Source organism: Pseudopipra pipra, chromosome 1 (assembly GCF_036250125.1).
Source record: "Pseudopipra pipra isolate bDixPip1 chromosome 1, bDixPip1.hap1, whole genome shotgun sequence".
NCBI classification, from domain to species: domain Eukaryota; kingdom Metazoa; phylum Chordata; class Aves; order Passeriformes; family Pipridae; genus Pseudopipra; species Pseudopipra pipra.
In genome coordinates, this window is record NC_087549.1 from 68,031,054 (window position 1) to 68,044,764 (window position 13,711).

General features: G+C 40.2%; 1 protein-coding gene across 10 annotated transcripts in view; it reads right to left on the reverse strand.

Moving 5' to 3' along the window:
• The window catches only part of FHOD3 (formin homology 2 domain containing 3), a 386,896-nt gene that overhangs the window by 53,618 nt on the left and 319,567 nt on the right, over positions 1-13,711 (reverse strand). For all 10 annotated transcript variants that reach the window (XM_064660232.1, XM_064660222.1, XM_064660212.1 and 7 more), the window contains 2 exons: positions 11,584-12,473; positions 4,779-4,937 (listed from right to left, as the gene is read on the reverse strand). In XM_064660232.1, coding sequence (XP_064516302.1) covers positions 4,779-4,937; positions 11,584-12,473 — 1,049 coding nt within the window. The remainder of the gene's footprint in view (positions 1-4,778; positions 4,938-11,583; positions 12,474-13,711) is intronic.

Here is a 13,711-nt window from a genome sequence, read left to right on the forward strand (position 1 = left end):
GAAAAGCAGTGCACAAAAAATGGAGGAAAATAAGTAATTTTTGCATGACATAATGGATACTAATTATTCTGCTGCTGGATTGCTGGAACCAGCCACTTGCTTGAACTTTCAGCAGAGGGATCAAACTTCTTACTTCCTGGAGTCTGCCATCCTGAGGTATAATCTCCAAAAGTTCCTAAGAGGAAAGAGTTACAATGGTCACAGGGCAAAATTTATAAACTCCGTAAGGCTGAGGGTCATGGGCCTCAGTGTAGGTAGGATGCAAGGAAGCACCTAACCAGCAACTGCGAATAGCCCAGAGCCTCTGAGGAAATTAGGTGCTTAAGTTCTCTCTTTCATGAGATATCGGGGCTTCTCAGTGATGATGAGGTTGCAAGGATGTCTTGGCTTTCATATTTGGTTTCAACCGATCTTACAGGTGAACGACAGCCTGGAAAAAATTAGTAACCCAAATATCTGGTTGTTGTTGGGTCCAAAGCTTCTGTGGTTTGAAACCCACAGATTCATAAACTGCATAACCAAAAACGTATTAGTGGGTATTTCATCAGATATTTGACAGGTCTCAGCAGACAATTCAACTCCTAAAAGGCTCTCTCAAACTTCAGCTTCCCAGGCAGCTGTTAATGAGACACATTGCTGGTTTGCTTACCTGCAGAAAATCTAAGAAATTATAACAGCATCTGAAGGTCAGAACTCGCAGTAAGTGAGGCTGCCTGCACTAATTTTATTTCAACTCTTCCAGAAACAATCCAGTTCTGAGAAGGGACTACATCTAAAACGCTGATGGCCATCCCTGTAAATCAGGAACTGACATCATTGCCTCAGTCACACCACTCCACTTCCTCAGCTATCTACTGAAACATATGAACGTGCCATTGCTGGTCACAGAAGCTGCAGAAGATGTTTAGGTTTGCTTCAAGGAGAGAAAGAGTGGCTTTTTTCTTTTAAATAGAGTCTGAAACTGATTACGGCAGTAGCAGACTGACTGTGAGTGTCCAGCCAGCAAGGCACCGTTGAGGCCATTCTCTCTTCCGTCTAGACTTGTAAAAAAAGGTGTTCTTTCAGGTCACAGGAACTAGCATGGGATTTGAAACATCCCATCACACTTTTACAAAGCATTAGCTAAACAAATTGGAAACTGCAAATGTCAATATACCATGTCAGTGATCATAATAATAAAAGAATAAAAATGTAAATACCATAATTGTTTCCAAAAATTGCATTTTGATTTTTGTTTATACATGTCACCATATGCCTTTTTAACACCAAGCTCTCATTTTGTACCTCTTTTTACATCTCAGGGCTACCTAGACACTCCAGACACCCAGAATTCAAATTACTTAATATAAGTATGGAGGGCCTAGCATACCCAGAGAGATTTTTAAATTACAAATAGTTTTACTAAAAGCTACACCTATAATGTAATCAATATCGCATAACATCACAAAGCTATATTGTAAAGTACAAAGCAACTCATGGTTATTTCCTCACAGCATAACCCTAATTTTAGTCTGCTAAATTTGATTTTGATCCCTGTTCCCTTACTGAGTAGCCCTTTACAGAGTGATCCACTCACTACCTTTGCTAAAGACAAGCACCAAGGACTGCTTTGTTGTACTCCATTCTTGCAGTTGCCCATGATACATAAAAATTAGGTGCCAGGATTTTAAGTTTGCCTCTTTTGCTTAGCTCATAGAAAGACCTCATCCATGCTAAGGAGGCTGTTCTTTATTCTGCAGCGAGCTCCAAGCTGTTTGAGCACAATGAATGCCAAGCTTTCAAAGAAAGGAAAACACAAACACTTTGGCAAATGTAAGGTTGCAAAATCTTTTTTAGCTGGACTGACGCTTGCTTGCAAACACACAATGTGCATTCCTTTGAAAATACGTCTTTAACAGTGCCTGCTTTGCATACTAAGTGGACTACATCTGCCTTTCTAGCGTCATGTCTCCATTTTCTGCCTTTTTTCACAACTCAGGGGTACCTAACCTCTTTAAACACATGGCCTAAAAATATATAACATACTTAGGTACAGAGAATTTTAAAATAACTGGAGAATTTTTTCCTACTTAATTATACATTTAAAGTTAATGAGTTCAATGTCATAAGCACAGCAGCATTCAGCAGAATGTAGAACAGTAGTGGAGGGTTTACTGGGTTACTATGGACTTGATGATGAATTAGGCTATCACTAACTTGGAGCCTGCAGCCTGCTGCATCACTGCCCTGCTGCTAGAACTACTGTCAGCACTACTTTAATCCACTGTCCTTAAAGAAAACACCAAGGTCACTTTTAAGATACCATTTGATCCAGCAAGGTGCAGAACTAAAGCCACACACACACACTAGCATCACAGTGACGATGCTCCTCAGTGAAGGATATAGCACAGAGCTCACAGCCAAGGCAAAGGATGGCTCAGGTGACTTTTATTGCTGTTGGTGCTCTGCTCTGTGTTGGATCTGATAAAAGCTGAAGATGATCCTAAATTATAGTTTCTCTGAAATTTTAGCAGTGAATGTTAGGTTGTCACTGCACACATTACATCTCTTTTCCTGCTTTCTTTACATCTCTCTCTTCTGCTTACTAGATGTGACATCTCTTTAGACAACTAACTATGCAGAAATGCTTTTGAGTATCCACTGTGATACAATTTTTAAATTAGGCCAATTGTAGAACTTGTTTGCATACGAGTCCTGCCTCATTCAACCCATAGATAAGCTATCAATTACATTATATAGCAAATAATATATTTTATTATCTGTGGTTTTTAATAAATGAAGCTGATTCTTACATCATTACTGATTCATTATCGTTGCTACCAATTATTTCCCAAGATTTAGGGACCACAGATATGAACCAGAAAATTTTCTAAAAATCTCTCCCCTCTAAACTAACTCAAAGGCTAAAGCCAGTGAACGGACAGATGCAGAAAAGAGAAACAGGAAACTAAGCTTGTCTACACTGTAGACCAAAGGGGCAGCATGGAAAACTGAGGTAGGGCTCTGCCAAAAACAGTGGGACTCACAACAATATATTTCTGTATCAACCTGTGTGCTTCCTGGCCAATTTTGCATAGCTTAATCCAGCCCTATATCACCATAAACATCTGTCTGACTCTAACAACGTACTATAAGAAAAAATGGTAACTTGGAGACTGGGAAAGGGAGACTGAATTCAGTGTAGGGTTTCACCTGATAAGTGAATAAATATGGAATATTGAAGAAAAAAGCTCTTTTCTGCATGAACATCATCCTTCCCAGCCAATGAAGGCTTCATCTCTGAAAGTGCAATGTACCTGGGCTCTGCTCTACTTGTCCTTTCTTTTGATTTCAAATACCAGAATGATCACAGTAGGATTACTCACATTCTTAGCATCAAGCTGTGGAGATAGACCTCAGAACCCCCATTTTCTTTAGCACTGGGCAAGTATACTAACAGGGTATAATTTCTTGGTTTCTTGAATTCTTCAGTTTGAAAGCTGCCTGCATATATATATTTCAAATGAAATTATGGGTTCCTGGCAGCTAATGGGAAGGACACCCAAAGGAGGGTGTGGTGGTACAAGGCACTCACAACTGTGGACACCACAGGTGGTTGGCAGATGGAGAGCCCAGTGACAAATGTTGGCAGTGGAAAGGGTGGGCTGTGCAGAGCATCTGAACTGCTGCTAAGCAAGCTAGAGAAGGACACAATTCAAAGGAGACAATACATGGGTGTTAATGAAGATGTGCCCTTTCTCATCAGGCATTTTATGTTGGACTTTGTATGGAAACCTTGCCTACAGCACTGAGATCTAAGTAGTAGTCTGTGAGCTGGCCTTGGCTGGAGGGGTACTTCTTCAACACTGTAAAGCTTAGTACTCCTGACTGCAGTGGTGGGTACATGGGCCGAGTCATGAAAAATTACCTTTTCAGACTGATCTGTCACCTTCATAATACAAGTAAAGTATTATTATAGCAAATAAGTAAAATAGCTTTGGGAAGAAACTATATTTGAGTAAGGATAAATAAGACCTTGCCTTCTAGCTAGAAGTTCTCTCTTTGTTGTGCAGATTACTCTTACTAGATGATATAGGCATATTGAAAAGAAAAAATAAAATTTGAAATGAATACAACTATAATGAAAAAAAAACAAACAGGGGAGCAGCAGGTTTCTTTTACACTTCATAGAAGAAAAATGTTTTGATAAAAAAATAATAAACGGAGCTCATCTTGGATCTTGGTAAGACTATCTGCAAAGTCAAACATGTAATGGTAAAAATTACATCATCTGTAATCTTTATACCAACTGCTTTTCTTCAAACAACAGGAACACAGAAATGCTATTTTGAGCAGAACTAGTCACTGTATTTGTTTTCAATGAGATATACAATCTAGAATGACTCCAACAGCTAGCTGGGCACGAAATTTATTAAATTCTGTACGAGTTGCATCAGCCCCAGTAACTCACTGCCTGTTCTTGCTGCTTCACAGTATTTCAGTCTAGCTTGAGATAATACTCTGAAAATCTCGACAGGAATTAGCAGCATTGCTACTCAAACTTAGATACAAACAAGGCAGATCATCGACATTTATGGAGCATGCCCAGCCTCAGGTGGATACTACACACTTCTGAGCCCACAACATCAATCTGACAAATTTCAACACTCAGACATGACATGATATATCCTCTTCTCCCTCTTCCATGACAAGTCTGTCTTGCACCATGTGCAACATGGAGAGAAAAAAAGAGAAGTATTGAAAATGCAGACTTGAGGACATCAACTATTCTTTCTTACCTCTATTCCTTCCTTGTTTAAGGCATATTCGTCAAAGTTCAAAATAGCAGTCTTGATAGTGCGAGGAGGGGGCAACACTGTCAAGCCAATATTAATAGCATTGCTTCGTTTTGAGTCCAATACAATGATCTCCTGTCGCTTCCCATCTGCAGCAGTTTTCTTGGTAAAAAAGAGAACAAGAGCATTATTCCTCTGACCTGTTTTATAAAGAAAAAGTCACTCCTTTCACTAATGACTTCCCCTACTCAAGGAAGCTGATACTGAATGTAAATCTAATTGATTTGTAGTCATCAAAACAAGCTAAATTCTTCTACCACATCCTTGCTGGTATCAACATGAGCTGCCAGGATTCAACCAGAGATCTGCCGTTCAAAGCAGAGATAGCCTAAGACACTGGAGTGCCAACAATGGCAGTTTGGGGCACGAGCTGGTCTGAAAACACCTGAAGCTGTCTCTGCCAGTCAAGAGCTCTGCTATGCAGCAGGACTGGCCAGCACAGGGCTGGTGGGGCAGCAGCTGGGCAGCCGGTGGGCTCCGGGGCTCAATTCCCTGTTGGATGCATCAGCCTGGGCTGGCTGCTGGCCCTCTCTCATGTATGTGGCTGGCTGGGAAACAGACAGGGTAGTTCTTACCTGCCTGCCAGCACTCTCCTGTGTTATGAATCCACCTCGGGCACTGGCAAAGGAGCCATAGAGGCCTTCCTGGAGGCACTGGTATGGTTCTCTGACCTCTGGCTGCCAGGGGAAAGTTATTCTACCTTGGTGCTCATGATATGTCCGTCAAGTCTTTCACAGGCACAGGACAATTTCAACCCTTCTTTTTTTTCCTAAGTTTTAATTGAAACTAAACATATCTTTGGATCTTACACTCTCCAGCATAAATAATAATAAAATCACAAAGAACTAGCAACACATGCTTTAAATTCCATTCTAGAGTAGACCCAAGGAATTTCTTCCTCTTTCTCCCCATCCTTATACTGGCAAAATGTGAACCAACTATGCAAGGTGACTCACCAACCATTTATATATGGCATAATGTACTGCTGAATGTGGTCTTTGCTTTTACACCTCACCATGCCTCTCTTTCCGTCATTATCCCATGCTAGAAGGTGTCTCTTTGGTAACTACATATGTTGTATAATAGGCAGCTGAAAGATGAGAGAGCTGTGCTCCTCATACTCAGGGATTTTTCCTCCCTCTCTGCATATGTGAACTTTGTAAACACGTTTTCTCTGGTTCTTTCTCCTTCGCCCTATCTGAGATGGGCTGGGGAGTGCTGTCAAGCAGAGGACAAGTCAAGCAGGGAGAAGTCCTGCACACTGATGCAAGCAAGTGCAGAGATGCTTTTCTATATATAAACCTGCAGGGCAGGCTGCAGAGATGGGACTGTGACCTCTCTGCAGACACTGTTACCTAGCAATGGTTTGTAGTTCCAGCAGCAGCAACCATAGATGCACCTCAGTGGGGCAAAGAGACTAAGCAATTCCTCTTTCCAGGCTGCAATGTGGCAGCCCATACAACTGTTCAGAAGGGGGAACCATCCATGGATTTGGGAAAGTCCAGGACGAGACTCTTACTGCTCAGGATTGCTTTTTAGACCATCAAGCCTTGTTCTTACTTTCTTTGAGTCTGCACCACAGCCACTGAGACAAAAAACACCCTACTGCTAGGCCTATGTGCTGTTTCTGAATTGAAAGAACTAAGCTAGTAAATGATTTCATCAAAGTACCTCCAGCTGTGCGTCAGCCCATAATGGGGAATGCAGCTGTATCATTACAAAGATACCTTTTTATGGCATAGCTCAGTTCCTTGCTTGCACAGGGAGAGGTTTGCCCACCAGTCCCCGCAGACTGCTTAGCACCTGTGCGGCATCACAGACCTTTCATCGTACCAGAACAATTAACATGGTATGATGCAACTTCTGTGAGCAGATGGGACTGAAGGCAACCGCAGTTTACAGGAGTTGGGGACTGCCACATGTGTGTGATCTGTGAAAGTAATAAGAGAGTTTGGTTTTTCTAAACCTAAAAAGAAATAACAATTTTGCAGTAAAAAGGATAAATTTTAGGAGAGCAGAGATAACATTTATTTTCAATGTTTCTATGTCAGTTCTGTCAGAACTGCTCTCTTCTTAACACCTTAGAAGTATCCCTGATGCCTTCCTGTACTTTTCTTTCTTTGAGTAAGAGACTCCTCTTTTTCTTGGGGAGCTACCTGAAGGATGTGAAATGCAGTTTCTCCTTTAAAGCAGTAGTTTTTTTCTTCCTGAGCCATTAATAACATTTTCAGGACCACAGTTAGTGGCCAAGACCACATTAAAAACAAACAGGGTTCATGAGAGACTGCTTCCTCTTGAGTTTGTATTGCACTAAGCCTTTTTTAAACCACCAGTTTTTACCTTGTCCTTTACTCCACAGAATTACACAGCTCCAAAGAATTTACGCAGAAGGGAAAAGGCCTGGGGAAAGGAGTTAAATTTAGGCTTCCCACAAGTGGTATGGGTAAGTAAGCCTCAAATCTGCAGCTCTGTTTTTAGGCTCCAAAGTTTGACAAGAGAGACATATTCATTTGGGGGATATACGACTGACCACCGGGATGATGGCGATCGCAACAGCGCGCTTACTCCTTAGCAAAGACTTATGACAGACAGATGAGCTGTACAGGGGATGTATACATGTAGGTATTTTCCAGAGCTATAACTGCACATGGGATATAAAATTTTGGGGTAAGTAACCCTTTTCAAAAACAGGGGCAGAAGAGATTTTAAACCCATTCTGGGGACGATGGCTGAGTTCCAAAGAAATCCTTTCCAAATAAATAAAAGATTGAAGAAAAGAGAAAGATTTTACTGCTATGAACTTTACTACCTGACCACTAGGAAAAGAATTGCTTTTTGTCTGCAATGAAATTGCACATGTGTAAGTGTCTGACTGTTAAAATAAGCTACAAGTATTAATTTTTATTACAATAATAGGTGACTTCAATCTGAGCTTTATAAATTCACTAACAGAGAATGACTTCAAATGCTTGAGAGAACAGTGAACTAGTGCATTTGATTTTATATCTTAATGTGTCAGTATGAAACATAACCCCTGAACTTCTGAATACTATATTATTCAATGCAAATGCAAAAGTAATTATAAAATACAAAACTGGTGAGATAATTTGTGGGAAACAAACATTTCTGCAATGTATTAACTATTACAGTCAAATTAGATATTCACAAGACCTAACTGGCCAGACTCTCTTGCTTCTGTTGAAGACTGGGCAGTCCAGATAGATTTAAAAACTGTTACATCCCACAGAAGGTGATCTGCAGTCTGATGAGCACATAGTCTAAAACATGCCTCTTTGCTTTAATTAATATAGGAAGCAGAAAAATTTAAATAACTTTTCAAGTGGTAATATAAATAAATGATTATATATGAGCATCAAGTCATAAATATCTCTTGCCTTTAAACTTGCAGAAGTCTGCATCAGTAGCACAGAAAATTTCAGTGATCTCTTACTAGTGAGATGGCTTTTTTTTATTATTTCTATCTCAATTAGCAAGGATTTAGTTCAGGAGATTTTAAATGGAATCGTTCAGCTGACTGACTTTTTCCATGATACATGTATGTAATTTTTTTCAGAAATTTCTGGTCCACATTTATGACTTATCTTGGCATTCATTCAAATTGCAACAAATCCTTTCAAAAGGAATATGTGTCTAAGCATGCATACATGTGTACATGAAAACAGATTACTTAATTTTTCCCCCTTTCAAGTTTTTATGTCTGTGGCACATGATGCATAACTATATCCCACAGGGTATACATGAATCAGCAAAATAACACTTTCATGCAGAACCAAGTGAATGACAGAAGGGCTGAACAACAAACATCTGATTCAGGTGTCTGCATGTTTTCATTTTTGTTCACAGAAGAGTAAACACTTTGAACTACTTTGTCAAAATATCTGTGCGGTTGGTGGACTGAGAAGAAAGGAAACACTGGAGTGGCTTGGAGGGGCTAGTTGATCACTCTCTTTCTATTCAAAAATATAATGTCATGATCCTCTATTCTAGAAAATATACATTCTGCAACTAAAGGTGCTCCACTAACTATAATCAATGTGCAAGTTGCCCAGTGTGGCATAAGTTTTCCTAAAAGCAAGAATCTCCCCTCCCAGTCCCAACCCCCCAAATCCTGTATTATATCCTACAATTTAAAATCCACTTTATTTTATTACAGTCTGTTGTGTTTAATGAAAAACTTCTCATGAGCCAGGAAGTAGCTGTTTATAGCTGTGTGTTGTGGAAATCACAGTGAAGGATTAGAAACTGGAGTAAAATTGGTTACAGCTGTATGAAAGAGCATATGCTCAAGAAAGATCTAAGCCCCCCCCTTACACACCCTGACTTTGCCTTTCTTCTCATCCTTCTGGACTGTTCCTTTTCCATGCACCTACTTCCATCTCTTGCTATGAAATCTGGAGATCTGACTTTTGATTTGTTGCTCTACATTCTTTTTTTCAGCTGAACCAACTGAGCTGTGAGTCAGACTTTACGATATTATAGAATAAACCTGTTTTGGATTGCAGCCATTGGACAGGAGAAACTAGACACAACGGGGAATGTAATCCCTGGAAATAAACCAAGCAGTCTGGAAAAACCGAGAGCTATCCTAATTTGAGTGTAATCTTCGTACCAAACCTCAAGTCTTTTACAGATTCAGAGGTCTGCTTAATTATTCCTACTCTCACTTGATCTGAGGACCAACTCCTACTCTGTAAGATTTTATGGTGTTCACCAAAACCAGGCAGGAGTTTCAGAAGTGTGTGTAGATTTCTACTACAGGACTCCTCGGTCCCCATTGTCTTCTCTACAGAGACAATGAGAGTTCTATGTCTGTGTTATGGGACAGGGTGGAAAGAGTGCCAAAAGTACAATGTCTCATGCAGAGAGCAGTTATTAGTCTCCAGGAGGAAAGCAGTCATCTAAATCATTCCTCAGACTTGCACTAATTTCAAAGAAACCTGCTCACTCATCTTCCAGCCAGGAGCCAAAAGCTGTGCCAAAGCATCAGGCAGGTTTGAGAAGCAAGTGTGAGGGAGGGAAAATGGCCAAGGGCAGTTTGGGAACGCACACAATGAGTGACTGGAAAAGTAAACAAGTCATAATTCCAACAATTTGACATTTTATCAAAATTTTGTGTGAGAATAAAAGATTAAGAATCAGCCAGAGCGATCCATTACAATACTGGCATTTAGCACAAAGCTAAATTTTGGAAATGGCAAATATGTCATCATTCCACATTCAATTCAAGGAATTAAATGTTTTATGGATCTAAGAAAATGCTCTCATTCCTTCCATCTATGAACCATCTGTGGCAGATTTGTATTTACGGGGAGAGAGATGAGGAGCAGCATGCCAAGACGTCACCAGCATTCCTTCCTCAGCAGAAAGGGAATTAGAGAGAGAAATTAATCTCAACATTGGCTAAATGAACAATCAGCTGAATGTGTTTTTAAGGCTGCTACATCATACATTTCAGATCTACATGCATCTGTGTCACAAAAAAGTTCAGCTAAGAACGGTGATGGCAGGATCTACATGAGCCATCTTTTCTGTACCTGTTGTTTGATTGGTACTTAGGGGCTTGATTGTTGAAATTACAATGTTTCCACTTGGTCAAGAAGATCAAGAATGAGTATTAGAAAATTTTGAGTTAACAATACAGATGAGTGACCTGAGAACTTCTACTGTGAGATATCCAGACTCTCCAGATTAAGAGTAAACAGTAACATCTATGATACATAACAGATATAACAACTTTCTCTAGCTAAAGAGAAGTAAAATATTCAAGGTGCTGACTGGTTTTTATGTCACTATAAAACATATAGGCACACAGAGAAAACACACAAGCAATTTATTTATTTTAAGAGAGATAGACATTTCTTACTAGCATTTAAACCAGAAAAAAACATTGTTTCCCTGATACCGATTATTCTGCTTAGAAGAAAAAGACTTTATGTAGCCATGAAAAACAAATGTTGAAGCTAATAACTTTTTTAATGCTACTTCAAATTCCTACCAAATGTAACTATAAAAAGCTTCCTTTTGTTGTTGATTCTAATGTTAAACAGCCATGTCACCAGCCTTTGTGAATTTATTTTATAACGATACTGAGGAAGAGGGAATCCTAGCTACAGAGGCATTTCCTGTGCCAGCTTCTATCCTAAAATTGCCACATTGCATAAATTAAGGATTTAAAATAGGCCTGTTCACTAGTATAAAACAAAACCCCAACACCCCGGCAGAGTTTAGCTGTAACTTGGTCCAGCTGATAATTCAATCCATCAGAACAAAGCACACGTGTAGACTATACGCAGAAGATCCAGTTTGATACTCTAACCTTTCCACATAATGATTAGGAAAATATTACCAAGTAAAGAACTGCCAAATACACAGTTATGAGTCACCATGCTGTGACCTTCATATGAATGTAACAGAAAATATTTCAGAGTCCAATACCTAGTTTGGCACTCAGCTACGGACAAGGTAACGTAAAATTTCTTGGTATTTGCCTCCTGAAATGATATCCCACAACCGGTAGATCTGAAACAGGAGGGCAGCTTGGCACGTACACCACCCTAGGCTCATCTCCTAACATCAGGCCATGGAATATCTTCCGTCATAGGCCAACCTAGAAACACATTCAGTAATTTCCACTGTTTTTATATAAACAACATAAATCATCTAGACCTAAGTCAGAATGAATACCAATACAATAGCAGAATAATAGCAAACTGAATACAAGCTGTACCTTTGTGACAGGCAGTTCCTTGGATTTAGACTCAAAGAGATGCTCCAGTTTGGAAGTGTCCACCTTAATGGGTTCCAGTTTCGACCACAGGAATTCTCTGCAGCGTTTGTTGTTTTTACACTGCCACTCAAATGGCCGTACCTCATTCCAAAACAGACGGATGGTTTTCTTCTTCTTTATAAATGCTGGCTGACCCCTAGAAACCTGGGGTGACCCTAAACCCTGAGGAGTGCTGAAGAGTGGAGGAGGAGCCAATAAATTAGCAGAGGGTGGAGGTGGAGGCGGACATCCAAACAAGGGGGGAGGCGGTGGCGGAGGCAAACCCAGAAAAGAAGGTGGAGGTGGAGGAGGGGGAACAAGGGAGTCCCCAGGACCCATATCCATGTCCAACACATCTACATCATCCTCCTCCCCCAAGTCTGTAAAATCCATGTCTTTGATTTTAAGTTCTCTAGGATTAGCCATGAGCTGATCCCAGATGTAATCAGATTCCTTCTTTGGCTGTGCTGGTGTTTTCTCGGGGACCTGTTCACTGATTTCATCTTCAGGCCCGGCTGTCCCCTTAGCCAGCTCACCACTGCTGAATTTTTCTGCAAAGGCTTTCACACTGCCTTGGTTTTCCAGATTTCCAATCTCCATCTTTTTGACACTTTCATCTTTGGCCTGCTTGGTGGCCTGAAGAATAGAGATCCTACTGGCTAGGCTAGTAAGTGACTCCTCACTTTCCTCCGCCTCCTTCTTTTCCTCCTTCGCCTCCAGCTCCTTCTCCTCTTCATCCTTGGGCTTTTTGTTATGCGCATACAGCATGTCCAACATAAACCGCTTGTTGTTGAGGATGTTGCTGCACTGCTCATTCACACCAGCATCCTGAATGGTCTGTGACCATGGACCTGCAATCACACACACAGAGATGGGAAGAGTCAAGGGAAAGAAGTCAGGGCACCAAGAACACACTTCAACCCACCAAAAAAAATAACTTGGAGGACAGATGTACAATTAGTCTGAAACTGGGCAAGAAGTTACTGTGAAAATTTTGAAATAAGTGACTGTGCTGATATATGGCTTGATCTTGAGGGGTTGGAAGCATTTCTCAAAAAAGGAATGGGAGTAGAGAATAATGTGTAGCTCGCAAGGGACTCTATAACTCTCAGGATTTGAATGTTCAGGTTTCCCCTGAAATCTGTCAGGTTTCACTTTGTACTTAATACCCCAGCTCATTTTACACATTGCATAAATCCTCATAACATTTAGTATTCTAGAATGGGGCTTAAATATCATGACAATGACACAAAATAGGTTATCATCGTATTCTTCACCTGGCCATAAACTAGAATCACCCCAGGAAAATTTCCAGATGAATGAGATCTTCCCTGCCTGATATTAAGGTTGACATGCAGCTGCTTACTTCTCCTCCCACCCTGCTGGCTAATGGAGGACAACTTTTAGACCTGGCATGTCCTTAGACCCCCTGGCTGAGGTTCCTGGATACCTGGCCCATCTTTACAACAGAATATTGGAATTGCAAAGTAGGCTGCATACCCAGGGTACAGCTGTCAGGGTAACTCAGTGAATATAAGCATGAGCAAGATTTTCAAAGTTCTTTATGAGAACCTTCATATAATATTTTCGAATCAGCCACTGTTACCCTCCCCTTTATAGAATGGTGTTGAAAGACTAATGGCCTTCCCACATCACAATCATTTAACATGTCACTGTAATAAAGCTTCATCTTTCTGACTACGGCTTTTCTCACCAATAATACACAAAATACCATGTTTGAGACAGCACCATAAATAACAAATTATAGTGGTCAAACTGTAAAAATATATGATGTAAGCGTCTCTGTGACTACATTTCCCTGAATATAATACTGCTAACCAATGTGGATAATGTGTCTAAAAATTATGGTGCTTCATTTTCCAATGAGCATCGGTTGAAGTGATTAAACATGAACAAAAATAATTCTTCACACTTACTGTATTTCTAGTATGGAATTCCTTCTGTTCCCCATAGTCTTTACACATTTTATTAATACATTTTTCATAAACACTGTTTCTTTAATTTTTATCATTTTAGTTTGATTGCTAGCCTGCCTTCCTTTTGGGTCCTTGTGGTTAAAGATTTTCCT